This window comes from Carcharodon carcharias, chromosome 11 (genome assembly GCF_017639515.1).
Source record: "Carcharodon carcharias isolate sCarCar2 chromosome 11, sCarCar2.pri, whole genome shotgun sequence".
NCBI lineage: Eukaryota > Metazoa > Chordata > Chondrichthyes > Lamniformes > Lamnidae > Carcharodon > Carcharodon carcharias.
Window position 1 is genome coordinate 108,795,095 of NC_054477.1, and position 19,995 is coordinate 108,815,089.

The 19,995-nt window shown below is 40.2% G+C and overlaps 1 protein-coding gene across 2 annotated transcripts in view; it reads right to left on the bottom strand.

The window, feature by feature from the left end:
• The window catches only part of sugt1 (SGT1 homolog, MIS12 kinetochore complex assembly cochaperone), a 146,380-nt gene that overhangs the window by 77,610 nt on the left and 48,775 nt on the right, over positions 1 to 19,995 (bottom strand). For both annotated transcript variants that reach the window (XM_041198953.1, XM_041198954.1), the window contains one exon: positions 16,469 to 16,503. In XM_041198953.1, coding sequence (XP_041054887.1) covers positions 16,469 to 16,503 — 35 coding nt within the window. The remainder of the gene's footprint in view (positions 1 to 16,468; positions 16,504 to 19,995) is intronic.

The following is a 19,995-nucleotide window of genomic DNA, read 5'->3' on the forward strand; positions in this document are numbered from 1 at the left end:
TTGTGTCACTTAAAGTTGAGATTTTCAGGAACAAAACCACAACTTTAGTGAGGATGTACTGTATAAGCATAATGAGGGTTTTAAATTTTATGCGGTGGAGTATGAAGAGTTATTCAAAGGGGCAATGGATGCTAGAAGATACAAGTGGACAACGTTTAGAATTTCCAGGGGGAAAAGGATTAGACCTCAGGGGAGGACATTGGAATAACCTAGAATAGAGAGGGGCAAATTTGCAGATACAGACACAAGTCCTGGCAATAGATAGGATGCTGGATCCAAAAATCAGTTTGAAGTCAAAAAATGTACCGAGGTTGTTGACCACCTAATTCAGATTTTGAAAGTGGCTGGAAGGAGCTGGAATCAGTGGCCTGGGAGTGGAGTCAGTGGCAAGGGCTGAAGATAATGGCTTTTAAAGAGCACAGAGAGAAAGACGAGAGCTCATTAAGGAGCGCGGGGAGAGAGAGAGACGAGAGTTCACTAAAGAGCACGGAAACGAGAGTCCATTAAAAAGCGCGAGAGGAAGAGACAAGAGTCCATTAAAGAGCACGAGAGGGAAAAGAGCACGGAGCGCAGCTGATCGGTGAGAAGTATTGTTGAGTATTTCTGGTCTTTAAAGTAAAAGTAAGGTCTTTAGTTTGTGTTTAGGTCTCTAGTCTTTTTCTTAAAAATAGCTGGTTAAGTATAAGATCGATACTTGTGTGCAAAAAAATTACGATAAAGTGTGAAGAGCAGAGGATTCTTCATGCACATAAAGCAGGGATACCACAGTAATTAATTAATACATTAAATAACATACGTAGCTATGGCAGGACAGGTGGTTTGTTGCTACTGCAGCATGTGGGAGCTGTTGGACACATCTTTAAGTGTTTGCAGCTTGACGAACTTTGGATCAGAGTTAAGGAGCTGGAGTCTGAGCTGTAGACATTGCGCCATATCAGGGAGGGGGAAAGTTACCTGGACACTTTGCTCCAGGAGGCAGTCACGTGCCTCAGATTAGGTAATTCAAATTTGGTCTCTGACTGGGGGCAGGAGAGTGTGACAGCGTGTGAAGCAGGTATGGGGACCCGGGGGTAGCGTTTGAGGAGCCTCGGCCCCTGCAACTGTCAAACAATTACAAGGTTCTTGCAAGCTGTGTGGATGAGAGTGGGGACTGCAGAGAGGGTGAGTGAATTGACCACGGCACCATGAAACAGGGAGCCATTCAACTGGGGGGGGATAGGAACGCAGTAGCATTAGGGGGCAGTATAATTAGGGGGATAGATACTGTTCCCTGCAGCCATGAGTGTGAGTCCCGAAGGCTGTGTTGCCTGCCTGGTGCCAGGATCAAGGACATCTCCTCAGGGCTGGAGAGGAACTTGGAGTGGGAGGGGAGGGAGCCAGTTGTCATCGTCCACAATGGTACATTGCTGAAAGAATTTGAAGAGTGAGGAGTTAAATTAAAAAGCAGAACCTCCAAGGTAATAACTTCATGATTGCTACTTGAGCCACAGGCAAACTGACATAGGATAAATAAAGTCAAGGAGTTAAACGCGTGGCTCAAAAATTGGTGTGGGAGGAATAGATTTTAGTTCATGGAGCACTGGCACCAATACTGGGATGGGCTTCAGTTGAACTGTGGTGGGACCAGTGTCCTGGCAAATCGAAATACTTGGATTGTAGAGAAGGCTTTAAAATAAATGGGCGGCGGGGGGAGGAATTCTGGAGAGGGGATACATAGGCTTACAAAGCAAAAGGATATGAAGGATATGGCAGCATTGCACGGCAGCTATTTGGGTAATGATATCCAGAGTGTGACAGGAAGGGACAAAGTGTACGAGCAAAAAAAAACTGCAGCGAATAGGGTCAAAAGGGGAAAAAAATGGTAAAAAGGCAACAATTAGTGGCTCTTTACTTGAATGCATGTAGTATTCGGAACAAAATAAATGAATTAACGGCACAAAAAGAGATTAATGGCTATGATTTTAACGCTATTACAGAGACATGAGCAGAATTTTGCCCTTAATTGGTGGGGGGGGCCCCACTGTCTCGGCGGCGGGCGGGCAGCTGAACTCCAAGCTATGCGCTTCCTGTGCGGGGGGAGGGATTCCCCAACTCTCAACGTGCGCTCTTTTGCGCATGCGTTCGAAAGAGTGCACTGCTCCCTGAGACTAAGTGCTGTCTCAGGAAGATAACTGACATTCTAAAAATACTTTAAAAATAGAAAAATATAAAAACTATTAACATGTTCCCCTCATGTGACAATGTCACACAAGATGGGACATGTTAATAAGAAGCACATAAACTTTATTAAAGTTTTTAAAAACGGACATGAAACCTCATCCTACCAGTGGATGAGGTTTCATGTTTTATCAGAAGCCCGCTGGGGCTCCTGGCCTGCCCGCTAACCTTAAGGTTGGATGGGCAGGGCATTTAACAACCTTAATTATCCTGTCAATGGCCTTAATTGGCCTTTGACAGGTCGGCGGGCGGACAGCTGATTTCGCTGTCCGCCCACCTTCCTCAATACTTAAATGGAGTGATGATGTCGGGGGTTCCTTCCGACATCATCCCGTGTCATTTTCCCATCGGTGAGCAGGCCCCGCCCCCAAATCACCAACGGTAAAATACAGGCCGTGGTCCCCCAGGAAACATGGTAGAATTTAGCACTCAGTTTGAGTGTAAGAAACCTGGGTATGAAATAACTGTGCTAAACTTAAATAAGTGTAATTACAAAGGAACGAGGGCAGAGTTGGCTGGAATGGACTGGGGAAGGAGATTAGCAGAAAAAACGGTTGATGAACAATGGCAGACATTTAAGAAAATAGTTCATGACTCACAACAGAGTTATATCCCAGTGAAGGATGATTCTAGGAAGGGGATAAACCAACTAAGTTAACCAAGGAAGTTACGGATAATATCAAATTGAAAGGAAAAACATACAATATGGCAAAGATTAGTAGTAAGCCAGAGGAATAGGAAAGTTATAAAAACCAACAAAAGATGACCAAAATCTAGCAAGTAACATAAAAACAGATAATAAGAGCTTCTTTAAGTACATAATAGGGAAGAGAGAGGCCAAAGTGAACATAGGCTCCTTAGAGAATGAGGCTGGGGAAATAATAATGGGGAACCAGGAAATGGCAGGAGTTGAATAAATAGTTTTCATCAGTCTTCACAGCAGAAGACACGAATAGCATTCAAAAAATACTAAATAATCAAGAGACAAACGGGGGTGGGGGATGGGGAGGAAATAAATACAATAACTATTACTAGGGAAAAAGTACTAGAGAAACTAATGGGGCTAAAAGCCAAAAAATCCCCTGGGCCTGATGGGTTGCATCCTAGGATATTAAAGGAAGTAGCTACAGAGTTAGTGGATGCACTGGTAGTAATCTTCCAAGAATCCTTAGATTCTGGAAAAGTCCCAGAAGTTTGGAAAACTGCCAATGTAACATCCTCATTCAAAAAGGGGGAGGAAGGAGACAAAAAACATGTAACTATAGGCCAGTTAGCCTAATACCTGTCATTAGGAAAATGTTAGAGTCTATGTTAAAGGACGTAATAGCAGAGCATTTAGAAATGCATAATAAAATCAAGCAGAGTTAGCATAGTTTCGTGATGGGGAAATCACGCCTGACAAATTTATTAGAATTCTTTGAGTGGTAATAAGCAGGATAGATAAAGGGGAACCAGTAGATGTAATATATTTCAATTTCCAAAAGGCGCTTGATAAGATACCACACACAAGGCTACTTAATAAGAAAAGAGCCCATGGTGTTGGGGGTAGTATATTAGCATGGATAGAGGGCTTGCTAAGTAATAGAAGATAGAATTGGGATAAGGGGGGGCATTTTCAGGATGGCAACCTGTAACTAGTACAGCGCCACAAATTTCAGTGCTGGGGCCACAATCATTTACAATATATATTACTGACTTGGATGAGGGAAGTGAATGTACTATCGCCAAGTTTGCAGATGACACGAAAGTAGGTGGGAAGGCAAGTGGTGAGGATGACAGAGTCTGCAGAGGGATATACTCAGGTTAAGTGAGTGGGCAAAAACATGGCAGATGGAACCTAATGTGAGGTTAAGCACTTTGGCAAGAAGAATAGAGGAGGTGAATATTCTTTAAATGGAGAAAGACTGCAGAAAACTGCAGCACAGAAGGATTTGGAAGTCCTTATGTATGTTAGCTTTTTGGGATTCATGCAAGTTCAGCAGGTAATAGGGAAGGCAAATGGAATGTTCACCTTTATTTTCCTTATTTCATAGGGAATAGAGTATAAAAATAGGGAAGACTTGCTAAAACTATATAAGGCACTAGTCAGACCACACCTAGAATAATGTGAACAGTTTTGGTCCCTTATCTAAGGAAAGATATACTGGCATTGGAGGCAGTCCAGAGAAGGTTCACTTGGTTGATCCCGGGTATGGAGGGATTTTCTTAAGAGAGGTTAAGTCAGTTGGGCCTGTACTCATTGGAATTTAGAAGAATGAGAGGCGACCTTATTGAAACATATAAAATTCTTAGAAGGCATGACAGAGTAGATGCTGAGAGATTGTTTCCCCTTGTGGGAGTGTCTCGGACCAGAGGGCATAATCTCAGGTTAAGGGGCTGCCCATTCAAGATAGAGATGAGGAAGAATTTCTTATCTCAGAGATAAGTGAATCTGTGGAGTTTTTTTTTAACCGCAGAGAGCTGTATAGGTTGGGTTGTTAAGTATATTCAAGGCTGAGTTAAGACAGGTTTTTAATCAGTAAGGGAATCAAGGGTTATGGGGAAAAGGCAGGGAAGGGGAGTTGAGGATTATCAGGTCAGCCATGATCTCATTGAGTGGCGGAGCAGACTCGACGGGCAAAATGGCATACTTCTGCTCCTTTGTCTTATGGATATTATTGGTGTTAAACCACAGAGGCAGCAAGTTCAATGACAGAACTGGTGAATATAGCTAGGTATCTTCAGCTGATGCCACACCTGGAATGTCATTGAAGGGTAATTAGTAAATTAGAAAGCGCAGGTGATAGAGGATAGTTTCCAGAGTTGACAGTGCAGGCAAATGTAGAGAAGCCATTGTTGGACATTGTTACACTTGCGGCAATTAAATAAGAAGAGTCATATAATAGCATTTCCATGGAACTGGCGGACAAAAGTAGGGCACTGGAGAATGATGGCAACAATAACCATATCAAATCCACAGCTAAGTGAAGGAGGGATAATTTATGATTAGTCACAAAGGGTATCCATTCATGATTTTGACAATGACTGTTTCATGCTATGCGAAGGGTCAAGTTGATCTTAGAAAGTCCAAACAGCAATTTTCAGGAAAGATGCACCAGGACTTCAGAAGGAAAAGAAGTTTGGAACTGAAGTAGTAATTGAAGGGGACAGGTGGTTTAAAGATTTTAAGTTGTGCTCAGTTTGCATCCTTCTACCTTGAGTAATCAGAGGTGGGTGTTGTAGGGAAACAGTGATTTATTAAAGTGATCACAACAATGGAAAAAGGGAATAATTAAACAGAGGGCAACAGAGGTATCGGGACATATCAAGGACAAAGAAAATTTGGTTGCATGAGGGAGCAATTTTGAATGGGTAGGATGGTGAAAACAGTAGCTGTGAAGGAGGACTAGAGATGAGTGGTAAGGGAGGTAAGGAAATGATCAAGGGTGGCTTTATCCGAGGCGAGAAAGTGAGAGTGAGCTCGCTAAAATTGGGCCAAGACGTGATAACACAATAAGTACTGAAACACAACTGGGGAATTAACTGTTTAGATCAAAAATCAGTATAATAATAGGAAGATCTTCAGTTCAATCCACAATTTTTATTAACCGACTGCCATCTACTGGAAGATTTTGAGAGTACCTAATTAGGCAATGCCTCCAACAACTTACTTCAAGGGTGTCACAAATAGAAAGAAATAGGGGAAAGATTGCTGAGCCATGAAGAAACAGATGAGGAGGAATGACTTATAGCTTAAAGTTATATAACTTATAGCTAAAAAGATGCGTTTTGAAATTTTCAAATGAACCGAGAGAGGTGGGAAGCAAAAGGGGTTCAAGTAGGAAAATCTAGAGAGTAGGGGATTGGTTAAAAGCTCTGCCAAAGTTTGGATATGGTTGGGGGTGGAGGACAGAGAAGGATGTATAATAAAGTCACAGGTGCAGGATGAATATAGGATTAGAGGAATTTGCTAAATCTTGGAAAAGGACAAAGTGAGCAAAAGGAAACTGAGGAAAAATAATATTCACCAGGGTTCTCATTCTTGGATACCTATCAATCAATTCCTCTTAAGATATATGAGTGGACAAACAGGGTTAAATCAGTTTTGGTATCTCCAATATTGCATGCATTGCAGATATGCACTACCAATACTGAGAAGTCAAGGTACCAGAAATGAAAACAAAAAATGCTGGAAAAACTCAACAGGTCCAGCAGCATCTGTGGAGAGAGAAGTTTCCAGCCCACTATGGCTCTTCTTCGTAATTAGAAAGAAGAAAAATGTGATATGCTGTTGAATAAAGGGGGGAGAGACAGGTGGAACTGAATAGAAGGTCAGGGATAGGTTGGAGGGCAGAAGAGATTAAATGACAAAGATGTCATGGAACACAGAACAAAGGGAGCAGGAATGATGGTATTAAAAACTAAGCTTTAGTCCAGAATAGGTGTTAATAGCAGAATAAAGGTCAAAAGGTTGTCAGAATCAGTGCAGTGAAACTTCTGCATTCTGCAGCTGTCTTTAACAGCAAAAAGGAGAAAAGTGCAGTAGGAATGTGAAGCAATATAGTCCATTTAGGTTTAAGTACCATGAAAAGCTTTACCAAACTTCAATTTGGCCAAGGTGTTACAATAATTGGTAATAAGATTTTCAAACAACCTTAATTCAGATTTCTTCTATTCAAGTCAGCTTCACACAAGTAAATGGTGAGAAAATCTTAAGTTACCTGCAAAAGCAATTAGTGGCAATGTGCTTGAGTTATGATAATAAAAGGCCCATTTTTAAGCTTACAATATTTCCTAAAGCTTTGCTGTCAGTTCAATAGCATTCTATCTGTTCATTCAAAACATCAAGCCATATACTCAAAAAGGTACAATACTTATAATTTGAACCTGCACAGTGGCATTAAATTTGCATTATGCTCAATCCACCATGCAGAGTCAATTATTCAATCAGGCTGTAACAGGTACTCAACACAAAGCTAACTGCTGACTGTCAACTTCAAATAAACAGTGCACATTATGTGAAATAATCAACACCAAGTAGATATTTCAGTATAAAACACAGTTTGTGCCTCCATACATCACCATAATCTCTGTTGTAGACTGGGATATAACCAAACTATGCATGGTTTTTTAGCTATACTTCTGACAGGGCTCACCTGACTTGGTGGCTTAAACATTCAATTTAATAAAATTAGGTGCATTTGATGTAGGATTTTGACCTGACTCTCATTACATTGGTTGATTGTCATGAATGCCAACTGCAAATTACCACTCGAGTATTTCAACATTCCTATAGGTTTCTGAAGATCCTGGAGACCCCCTTAGCCAGGAACAGCTGGAATCTCCCATTCACCCACTCAATCATAGAAACATAGAAAATAGGAGCAGTATGCCATTCAGCCCTTCGAACCTGCTTCGCCATTCATCATGATCACGACTGATCATCCAACTCAATAGCCTGCTCCTGCTTTCTCCCCATATCCTTTGATCCCTTTTGCCCCAACAGCTAAATCTAACTCCTTCTTGAAAACATACAATGTTTTGGCCTCAACTACTTTCTGTGGTAGCAAATTCCACAGGCTCTCCACTCTCTGGGTAAAGAAATTTCTCCTCATCTCAGTCCTAAATGGTCTACCACATATCCTCAGACTGTGACCCCTGGCTCTGGACTCCCCCACCATCAGGAACATCCTTCCTGTATCTACCCTGTCTAGTCCTGTTAGAATTTTATTGGTTTCTATGAAATTCCCCCTCATTCTTCTGAACTCCAGCAAATATAATCCCAGCCGACTCAATCTCTCCTCATATGTCAGTCCTGCCATCCCAGGAATCAGTCGCGTAAACCTTCGCTGCACGCCCTCTATAGCAAGAACATCTTTCCTCAGATAAGGAGACCAAAACTGCGCACAATATTCCAGGTGCGGTCTCACCAAGGCCCTGGACAATTGCAGCAAGACATCTTTGCTCCTGTACTCAAATCCTCTGGCTATGAAAGCCAACTTACTATTTGCCTTTTTTACCGCCTGCTGCACCTGCATGCTTACCTTCAGCGACTGGTGTACAAGGACACCCAGGTCTTGTTGCACATTCCCCTCTCTCAATTTATAGCCATTCATTTAATAATCTGCCTTTCTGTTTTTGCTACCAAAATGGATAGCCTCACATTTATCCACATTATACTGCATCTGCAATGCATTTGCACACTCACTCAGCTTGTCCAAATCACACTGATGCATATCTGTATCCTCCTCACAGCTCACCTTCCCACCCAGCTTTGTGTCATCTGCAAATTTGGAGATACTACATTTAGTTCCTTCATCTAAATCATGAATATATTTGTGAATAGTTGGGGTCCCAGCATTGATCCCTGCAGTACCCCACTAGTCACTGCCTGCCATTCGGAAAAAGACCCGTTTATTCCTACTCTTTACTTCCTGTCTGCCAACCAGTTTTCTATCCATCTCAATATACTACCCCCAATCCCATGCGCTTTAATTTTACATGCTAATCTCTTATGTGGGACGGTGACGAAAGCCTTCTGAAAGTCCAAATAAACCACATCCACTGGCTCCCCCTCATCAACTCTACTGGTTATGTTCTCGAAAAATTCCAGTAGGTTTGTCAAGCATGATTTCCCTTTCATAAATTCATGCTGACACTGTCCGGTTCTGCCACTGTTCTCCAAGTGCTCAGCTAATAAACCTTTTATAATGTACTCTAGAAGTTTCCCCACTACTGATGTCAGGCTGACTGGTCTATAATTCCCTGTTTTCTCTCTGCCTCCCTTTTTAAAATAGTGGGCTTACATTAGCTACCCTCCAATCTGTAAGAATTGTTCCAGAGTCGATACAATCTTGGAAGATGACCACCAATGCATCCACTATTTCAAGGGCCACTTCCTTAAGTACTCTGGGATGTAGATTATCAGGCCCCGGGATTTATTGGCCTTCAATCCCATCAATTTCCCCCAACACCATTTCCCTACTAATACTGATTTCTTTCAGTTCCTGTCTCTCACTAAACCCTGTGTTATCCAACATTTCTGGTATGTTATTTGTGTCCTCCTTTGTGAAGACAGAACCAAAGTTCTGTTGAAGGGTCATGAGGACTCGAAATGTCAACTCTTTTCTTCTCCGCCGATGCTGCCAGACCTGCTGAGTTTTTCCAGGTAATTCTGATTTTGTTTTGGATTTCCAGCATCTGCAGTTTTTTTGTTTTTACCAAAGTATGTATTTAGTTGGTCAGCCATTTCTTTGTTCCCCATTATCAATTCCCCTGTTTCTGACTGTAAGGGACCTACATTTGTCTTCACCAATCTTATTCTCTTCACACATCTATAGAAACATTTACAGTCAGTTTTTACGCCCCCCCCCCCCGCAAGCTTACTCTCATACTCTATTTTCACCTTCTTAATCAATCCTTTGTTCCTCCTTTCCTGAATTCTAAACTGCTCCCAAACCTCAAGTCTGTTGTTTTCTTTCTGGCCAATTTGTATGCCTCTTCCTTGGATCTAATGCTATCTCTAATTTCCCTTGTCAGCCATGGTTTGGCCACCTTTCCTGCTTTACTTTGACGCCAGACAGAAATAGACAATTGTTGGCAGTTCACCCATGTGCTCTTTGAATGTTTACCATTGCCCATCCACCGCTATCCCTTTAAGTAACCTTTCCCAATCCATCATAGCCAACTTGCGCCTCATGCCATCGTAGTTTCCTTTATTAAGATTCAGAACCCTAGTCTCAGAATCATCTACGTCACTCTCCATCTTGATGAAGAATTCTATCATATTATGGTCGCTCATCCCCAAGGGGCCTTGCACAACTAGATTGCCAATTATTCCAATCTTAACCGTAATACCATTTGGCATGCTGTCAGAAGGACACAGGAACTCTATTACTGCAAGAAAACTAAAAACTGCTGGAAAAACACAGGGAAGTGGCAGCTGTAAAGAGAAAAGGCAGTTTGATGTTTTAAGCCTGATACCTTTCATCAGAACTATTCTCATGAATACGTATCCAAATCGTAAAATTGTCTCTTCTCTTAACCTCAGAACAGTCAACACTTGTATATTGAGAATTTTGTTTATTTTAAACTTCTGACAATTGCAGTCATTCTGAGTCACAATAGAGAGCTGAATTCTTCTAATTCAAAAACATCTTCCCATAGGAAACATATGGGACAACTACCAACTGAAGTTAATAATGCAGGCTGCCTATGAAATCACCTGTCAATGTGGCTGCCCCTTTCCAGAAATGCTCTACCTATACCTCATTGTTCTCTCAATCCCCAAACAGGTACATGGAGCCCAGGGCCAACTGACAAACCAAGTTTTAAAATTTAGCCATGGCTTACTTTGAAGCAATGAGGCAGAATCCGACCATAGTAAACGGTTAACAGGCAAAACTACAAATGATCAGTGGAAGACATTCAAAGAAATATTTAGTACAACGCTTACACATAATCCCAAAAGGGAAAGAACTCTATTTCTGTGATTAATCAACTTTGGTCAACAAAACAGATGAGAGAAGGTATAATACTAAAATAAATGGTACAAAGGAACACAGGAAGTAAGGAGCAGCAATAGGCCATTTGGCCCTTTGAGTCTGTTCTGCCATTCAATAAGATCATGGCTGATCTGGTTGTGGTCTCAACACCACTTTCTTGTCTGCCCCCCATAACCCTTGACTCCCTTGTCTATCAAAAATCTAAATCTGCCTTGAAAAATTCAATGACCTAGCCTCCATTGCTCTCTTGGGATGAAAATTCCACATACTAATGACCCTGAGAAAACATTTCTCCTCACCTTAGTCTTAAAAGGGAGACCTCTTCTTCTTACTGTGTCCCTTAGTTCTATCCTCTCCCGCAAATGGAAGTATCCTGCTGCTATCTATGCTATCAAGTCTTCTCAGGATCTTATATGTTTCAATAAGATCGCCTCTTGTTCTTCTAAACTCCAATGGATATAGTCCCAACTTGTTGAACCTTTCTTCATAGGATAAGCCCTTCATCCCAGTAATGAGTCGAGTGAACCTTTGTACAAATTCTAAAGCAATTATATATCTTTTCAAATAAGGAGACCAAAACTGTACACAGCATTCCTCATAATATTTAAGAAGTATTTAGCTGAGCACTTGTAACGCCACAGCAGCACAATCACAGTGGATTAGAAAATAACTAACGTAGCTTCAAGAAAGTAGGGACAGAAAGCAGGAAACCACAGGCCAGTTAGGCTAATGTCTGTCATAGGGAAATTGCTAAAAATCCATTACTTAAGGAGGTTATTGCAGGATACGTTGAAAATCATCATGTGATCAAGCAGAGTCAACATGGCTTTATGAAAGGGAAATCATGTTTAACTAATCTGTTAGTCTTTTGAGGAAGTAACAAGCAAGGTGGATGAAGGGGAACCTGTAAAAATGTACTTAGATTTCCAAAAGGGATTTGATAAAGGTGCCACATCAAAGTTCACCACACAAGATAAGAGAACACGGTGTAGGGTTTAACATATTTGTATAGATCAAGAATTGGTTTGCTAACAAGATGCAGAGGGTCATCTTCAGGTTGGCAAGCTGTAACTAGGGAATGCCACAGGGGTTGGTGCTCTACATCAGTGATTTGGATGAAGGGACCGAATGTATAGAAGATAAATTTGCCAACAACACCAAGATAGGTCGGAAAGTAAGTTGGCAAGAGGAGGTAGAGAATCTGCAAAGGGATATAGACAGGTTAAATGATTTGGCAAAACTTTGGCAGATGGAATATAATGTAGGAAAGGAAGAATAGAAAAGCAGTATTCTATTTAAATGGGAGAGATTGCAGAACTTAGTGGCTCAGAGGGATCTGAGTGCCCTGGTACAAGAATCATAAAAAGTATGCAAGTACAGCAAGTAATTATGAAGCCAAATACAATACTGGCGATTATTGCAAGTGGAATGGAATATAAAAGTATGGAAATTTTACTCCAGCAGTACAGGACATTGGTGAGACTACATAGTCATACAGCACAGAAACAGGCCCTTCGACCCATCGTGTCTGTGCTGCCCCATCAAGCACCTATCTATTCTAATCCCATTTTCCAGCATCAGCCCGTAATCCCAGCTCAGCCTCTAGCTCAATAGACTCTGAGTTGAACCGCCTCACGCCACTTACACAAACGCAAAAAGTGGAGGTGACATGGATTAGGGATACAAAGAAAATCGCAAGAGCTTCAAATAAAAAGAGAAAAATCTTGCAAGGGATATCAAGGGTAACATTAAAAGTTTTTACAATCATATTAAGAGAAAGAGAGGGGCTCAGGGTTATGTGGCCTCCTTAAAAGGCACATAGGTGATATCGCAATTGAAAATAAAAACATGACAGATTTGCTAAATTATTACTTTGTATTAGTATTCAAAGTACAGTCTCTAATGCCTCAATATTAAAAAATTCCATGCTGGTTTTCAAATCTCTTAAAAGCCTTGCCCCGCCACATCGTTGTACCCTCCTCTAGCATCTATGTACTTTTTCAATTCTTATTTTGCATGCACCCCCAATTTCCAACACATCATTACTGGCAGCGCCTCCAGCTGTATAACCCTATGCTCTGGAATTCCCTCCCTATACCTCTCCTCTTTTAAGATGTTCCTTATAACCTACCTCTTTTTATCAAATTTAACATGCTATAAAAATGCAGGTTGTTGTTTTTGAGAGAAAAATCTTTAAAATTATAGACAAGACTAACATCTGCTATGGGGAATTTAATAAAAGCTGCCATTAAGGACAGAGGGAATGAGCACTAGGACAAATATGAACTGATCAGGGAAATGGCATGGATCTGCAATTGGCAAGTCATATCTAACTGACCTAGCTGAACTTTATTTGAGGAGGTTGCTAGTATGTTAGATACATGAGTATCTACATATTTTATTTACATGGACTTCAAGATATATACAGATGGACACAAAAATATTAAGAGAGCTAATGGAATGCTAGCCTTCAGCTCAGGGATAGCAAGCATGACCCCAATCTTCTGAATGCCTGTCATTTTAATTCTCCAACCCACTCCCATCTCTCTGCCCTCAGACTCCTAAGAAGTTCAACTATAAGCTAGAGGAACAGCACCTCAATTTTTCGATTCAGAAATTTTACTGCCTTCCAGACACCGTCAAGTTCAACGATTTCAGCTTACAACTTCTGCCTCCATTTTTTAGGACGGGAACTGGTATTAATCATTTTGTTATTCCCATTTACTCCTCATCTAGACTCATCTTTTACTGTATTTAATTATCCCAGCGTCATCTCTTTTTGCCTGACACCATCAACACATCATTTATTGTCTCCTCCCTTTCACCCTATCACAGACCTCCCCTTTTGTTTGTGAGGGAACCCATCTCTTAATTTGCTCTGCAGGTTTTCAGACAGAGGCCAAGCCCTGCGTAATGGGCGTCGGGGGACGAATCAGCAGCCAGCCTGTGTGATGTGCAATGTGAAAAGTTGCGCATATGGCCAGATGTGCAGTACAAAAGCCCAACCATGGGGCCAGAAGATGCAAGAAAGAGAGCCCATGTGACTGAGTCGGGAGCAGATGGAGGTGGTGATTGGCTTCACGGAGCTAACGACAGCACTTCAGCTGCGAGTTGCTGAGGGGCAGAGGCTCAGAAGCCTGGTGGCTGTTGATAGCTCTGTGCAGCTAGAAGTTGGGGCTCAGAAGCAGTAGTTGCTTGGATACAGTTGCGACTTGGGGCTCAAAGAAGCCTGGGAGCAGTAGCTGTTTGATGTAGTGAGAAGGTTGCCAGCAGCACAGCTAGGGAGCTGGATCTGTGCCTAAGTATGGACCCCATAGTGCAGTCTGGCAAATACCACAGGATGCAATCTCGGATGAAGTGATTGAGCGACTGGGAGGTGAGCAGTCATTGGGGCAGTATGAGCTGGAGTCCAGCTGTCTGACAGCGCATGACAGGCAGAAGAAGCAAGAAGGCTTCCAGCTTGAGTTGGAGCTGTTGTTGAGCAAAATCAGAGACTACATCCTCAAAAGAGGAGTTGAAACCCCTCATGAAGATGCAAAATGAATAATTTTGTGACTCTGCTGACATCTGGGTGGGTTGCTGAGAAATTCGTGGGATTTGTCTTGGTTGTGCTGAGATTTATGCGTGGTTTGTGATGTGATCGATCACAGTTTGCCTGTTAATTCATATTTGCTCATGTTAGTTCTGGATGTTAAAGTATAAGATAGATAGTATTGACTGTATGCTTTATTGAATCTTGTATAAGAAAAAAAATTGTTTAAAGCCGTGGAATCTAGTGGCTTTATTCCCTAAGTACCTGGGATTTCAAATTTCACTGACTTTACAAAAAAAGGTTACTAGCCTCTAACTGAATCGTAACAAAATTTCTTTCCCCTGCCTCTAGATTTGCTTAAAATTTATACATCTCTAACTTTTTCTAGATCTCCAACTTCTTCTAGTCTTGACAAAACTTTAACTTTTTCTTCCTCCACAGATGCCTCCTGACCTGGTAATTCCAGTATTTTCTGCTTTTAATTCATGTCAGAGGGACTATACTAAGGGGTGGAAGCCATACAATAGTCACATAAAGCTCTGGTTAGATCACATCTGGAGTACTGTGATCAATTCTGGCATGGCACTCCAGGGAGGATAGATTAACCTTGCAGGAGGTGCAAAGCAGATTCGACAGAATGATACCAGAGTTAAAAGAGTTAAGTTGTGAGGAAAGGCTTTATAGACTATGCTTGTACAGAAGATTATAGGATAATCTAAATTAGGTGCTTAAACTGATTAATGGATTTGATCAGGAACAATAGGCATAATCTTGAAATTAGAGCTAGGCTGCTCAGGGGTGAAGTCAGAAAGCACTTCTTTAGGCAAGGGGTGGTGGAAGCCTGGACTCCTCCTCAAAAAGCTCTGAGGCTAGGTCAATTGAAATTTTCAAAACTGAGACTGATATAATTTTATTAGGTAAGCATTAAGGGATATGGAACCAAAGGGGTTTACTGGAGTTAAAATACAGATGGCAAGACTGAACTGAAAGATAGACAGGGCACGAGTGAATGAATGGCTCACTCCTATTCCAGGGTTCCTATAACTTGAGGCCCCAACACTTTCTTGCATACACTCCCCACCGTTTAAACACTTTATCACTTGTGCCCAATGCATCACAAGGCCCTTTACTCCAATCTCCTGTGCAATCCAAGTTCCCTACCAAGGTTGCGCCATAATTTTGAGTAATATCACCCCAAATGTACGAAATGAAGATCTTTACTACATTTTTCTGCAAACATTATATAATTTGTAACATATGCACACATTCTATAACGTACTATATTTTGAGAAATGTTTAACCTTTAAAAATATAGTAATTGCCAAAACTAAAATAGGGAAAAATCAGGATAATTTAAGATATAAACTATTGTTAATAAGATGTTCCACTAACTGAATGACAAAACAAAAATCTAAACACAAATGTTCTACATATCATAAGTAATAAATTAAAATCTAAGTGCAAATTAATCTCAGATGGTCATGAAAGGGGCCACTAATTCAAGAAGCTGAAAGTTGTTCTCCTGGTGCTTTACTGGTGACTAGGCATGCCATAGAGGCCAAAAAAGTTAGCATGCTTGGTCTCCAGTCTGTGCAGTTAGACAACATTATATGTCAACCAGAGGGGCAAAAGGGATGTTCAAACTGGTCTCAAGGTACTGGTTTCGGGAGGGAAAAAGGTCAGTTCACCTGATCAACACCTAGTGACTCCTGCTGGAAATACAAAAAAGTGTATCCATCAGATAAAGACCGTTTGTGGCTTTGCAATGCTATCTCCTGCAGCTGAATAACTTGCAGACATGAACAGTCAAATAAAAGGTCCTGAACAAAACAACCCAAGATGTCCAAGTGCTTCAGCACAATTCCACAGCCAAGACGTCAACCCCAGGACAGGACAGGAGTGGAGAGAAAACAAATGAGCAAAAGTTAAAACAATTCATCACAGCACATTAAGTAATTCACAGCAATTTCACATAGCATCTTATTTATCATTCAATAGTAGATCTAACCAAAATGTTGAAGCAGCATAATGGCTTGACTGCTACTGCAGGCAACAGCTTCAGGTCAATGTTATATAAATAAACGCACAATTTCAACAAATCATTTAATACTTCTGTCATTTAAAGCACACCATGTTTATTAGCACCATATATTAAATAATTACTTATTCAATGATATTCTTACTTTCACAAACCACTAAAATAGTTTGATGTGGTAATTTATATTGGCAAACTTACTTTATTTTTGGTGCTGCCTTCCGTTGTTTGTGTGTCTGTTTTCAGGATCCAAGGAATGTTGCAATGGAGAGAAAAAAATAAAAACAAATGAGTTTTACATATTATTCCAAAATGTAAGTCAATAAATATAAAACTATTAGTTTACAAGGGTAGCAGTTCTACTCCGGTTATTTTCTACTCTTTTTTCCATCTCTTAAGAGACAATAGCATAGCTAAGTTAGGCAGGAATTCTATTCAAGCATTTACCAATGTTATTCTAAAGTTGGATAACAGATGGAGAGTGCACCCATGTTTGGTGCACATCAGTTAATATAACAATTTGCAGAAGAATTCAAGCAGAAGAAAAAGGCTTGAATAGTAAAAGAAATTCTGAAATCTAAACCTTGAACCAAAAAAGCTAGCTTTTGCAAAAAGGGTACTTTTAAGTTCACAGTGCCAGAATGGGCCAAGTTAAAGCACAGAGAGCTTGGATCTTAGATATAAAAAATTAATTGCTGCACCAACTCCTGTGACTCTTTTATAGTGCAATAGTACTAATAGGCATTGTTCAACTGAAAATGGTACTGGGGATCTAGCCTGTTGTGGAGTTTCCTTGGTATATTAATCAGGTTTGGCTCAATCAAGCATATATGGATGTTAAATAAAGTATTACATAGCGTGTGAAATTTGAAAGCAGTACTGAACCAGAAAAATTCTCAGAAAAATTAAAAATTTGTGATTTTTCAGAATCAGGTTCAGCAGCCCATAATACAGTGATGGAAGTTTGAGAGGTTTTTCTGCAGATTATTATAGATAATTCTTGATGTGGGAAAGAACAATAGCTCAACAGTGTTGCATAATACATACCTTTTAACTATTCAGAATTAAGGAGTTTGAACTGTTTAAATCAATTAAATGATACCAAAAATATTAGTGCAATGGTCTAAATGGGCTTGGGGTGAAGTGCAAGAAAAAGCCAGTGGTACCATTATATCACAAGTTTGGTAATCATTTCTGAATGCCAAAAATCAAGATGGGAGGAAATGGGGGCCTCAGTTGGTCAACTGGAGACCATAAGTATTTTTAAAGTATACCATCAAAGTTTAATTATGATAGAAGGGCAGAACGCAGATTAATACGTCCAACTTCCATGATCGTTCCAGTGGATATGGCATATTTGGATTTTCAAAATAAAGGTTCTACACAAGCAGCTTGTTCTTAAGTTAAAGGTACATTAATATTAAAAATGATAAATATGGTTGGATGAAGTACAAGGAGAGAGCCGGAATAAATAGATGTCTTGCAAATTGGCCCACTGTCAGTGACATTCACTTGGGTCTGCTTTGGGGGCATATCTATATATATATAAACATTATTTGGATATTGGTAAAAGGGAACATCAAAATTTGCCAATATAAAATTAGGGGTATGACAACCATGAGAGGATGCCCTCATAGGAAGCAAACTACATCTGAAGTGCAATCACTATTTTGTAGGTGAATGAAGCAGCCAGTTTCCAGGTAGCAAGGTTCTACAAATAGCAAGTGTCTAGTACGTCTGCTCTTGGTGCTGTTGGTTGAGAAAAGAATATTGGCAAGCACAGTGGAAGAACTGACTGCTTTGCTTAAAATACTGTTATGGGATCTGTTAAGACTATGTGCAGAATTCTTTCTCGCAACTGCACATCTATATGATGGGAAACCTTGCCTGTTATGACCCTATGTGCTATATGTTGGTAGATTACAAGCAGTCCACCAGTTTTCTTGTAGGGTGTTAAGAGTTAGGCCATTAACCTATGTAACATTATCTTTACCACCTTCTCAAGGGCAAGTAAGAATGGGTGATAAATGCTGGCCTTGCCAGCAACTCTCATCCAATGAACAAATATCTAAAAAAAAGGATCTGTAACATAAAACATTTGGAAAATTGTTTTGCACCATTATTTTGAATATAATAGAAGCTGATGATAAAGTAATCAGGGAAGAACAGGTTGTATTTTGACTCAGCAGGTTTCACTGGGATCAGATTTTAACCTTGAGAAGATCAAGGTTTAGAATATGAGTAAAGATGGTTTTTAACTTTATTAATTTTAACAAAAGTATATGCAGATTGGTATACTGTTAGTGGGATTCCTGTGGGTCTGTGTTGGGAGCTTTTGTTCTCTACACACAGAAAAATGCACAGGTGAAAGGTCATTGACCCGAAATATTAACTTTAGGCATAAGAGTGGTTGAAGACAAAAATGTGGCTGAAGACGAAAAGATTTGAAAAATTTGAGAGACAAGGAATCATGCAATTATAGCACTTATGATTTTCACTGAATGCAAATGCTTCTAGGCCACTTCAAATAAGTGAAATTATTAGTGGGTTGAACCATTAGTTTTCCCTTGGTTTACCTTTTATTACTTTCAAGACTGTGGATCAATGCATTTGTATAAAATTGCCAGTGACCTCAGCATTCAATGCAGTTAATGCATGTAATTCAGAATGAAGTCCACACTAACAAAACACGACCTTGCTGGATTACGCGCACGCAAAGCAAAGGACTACAGCACTGTTTCGCAAACTATTTCCCAATGTGAGCCCATTTTAACTCTCCACTTTTTCGAAGACAATTAGGGGTGGGTAACAAGTGCTGGCCTCGTCAGTGATGCCCACATCCCATGAACAAATAAATGAAATTAATATGACCCCAGATGCCAGCAAGTACAAAACAACACTAAAACTGCATAGTAACATTCAGTATAATTATTAAAGTTTGCATATTATAGGTCAACATATAAAACATCGTGAAGTACTTCGGTGAAAATATTATTTTATATACTTCCAAAGGTTTCAGTCAAACTCTCCATATTTCCTCGTGACACCCACACACACTGTAATCAGCTCCTCTCCCCCCACTACACTCTAACACAAGCCCTTCTTCTCAACCAGTCTTCCCCCAACTCATTCAGCAAAACCTAGCCACTCTGAGGACCAAAAGCCCCTTCATGCCCAGACGACCTTGACTGAAAACTGGTGCTGATTTACTATAATCAGCAGAGACTTAGGTTTAGCTGCACCCTCCTAGATAGCTAGTTGTACTGTGTCAAAGCATGTCAATTAATGTGTCCATTTTATCTTACTTTAAAAGAACTCTCGTTTGGACTTCATTCAATGAAAAACTCATTATAAACAAAAACCATGCCAGTCTGAGCTAGCAACAGGGGAAAGTTGCCAAAATAATTTTAGAATACTAACTAATCCAAACAAAGCTGTCCGAGTCTATTTCCTAGAACTAGTTTGTTAACAAGTAATACTTTTCACCATAACTGCACATTTGATTCTCAATATGCTCAAGTATTGCATCATCTTGCATTTTAAAGCAAATTACATTATAATATCTCACTAAATAAAAGAAAAACTGCTTGCATCTTGCAAGCTTTTTAATACAGAGAAGAATTCTTTAATTAGGTTTATTGCTGGAGATGAGAAGTTATCAACCTTTACATTTTCCCTTCCAATGGACAAGCTTGAACATCTCACTCTCTTCAGACTTGACAAATCAA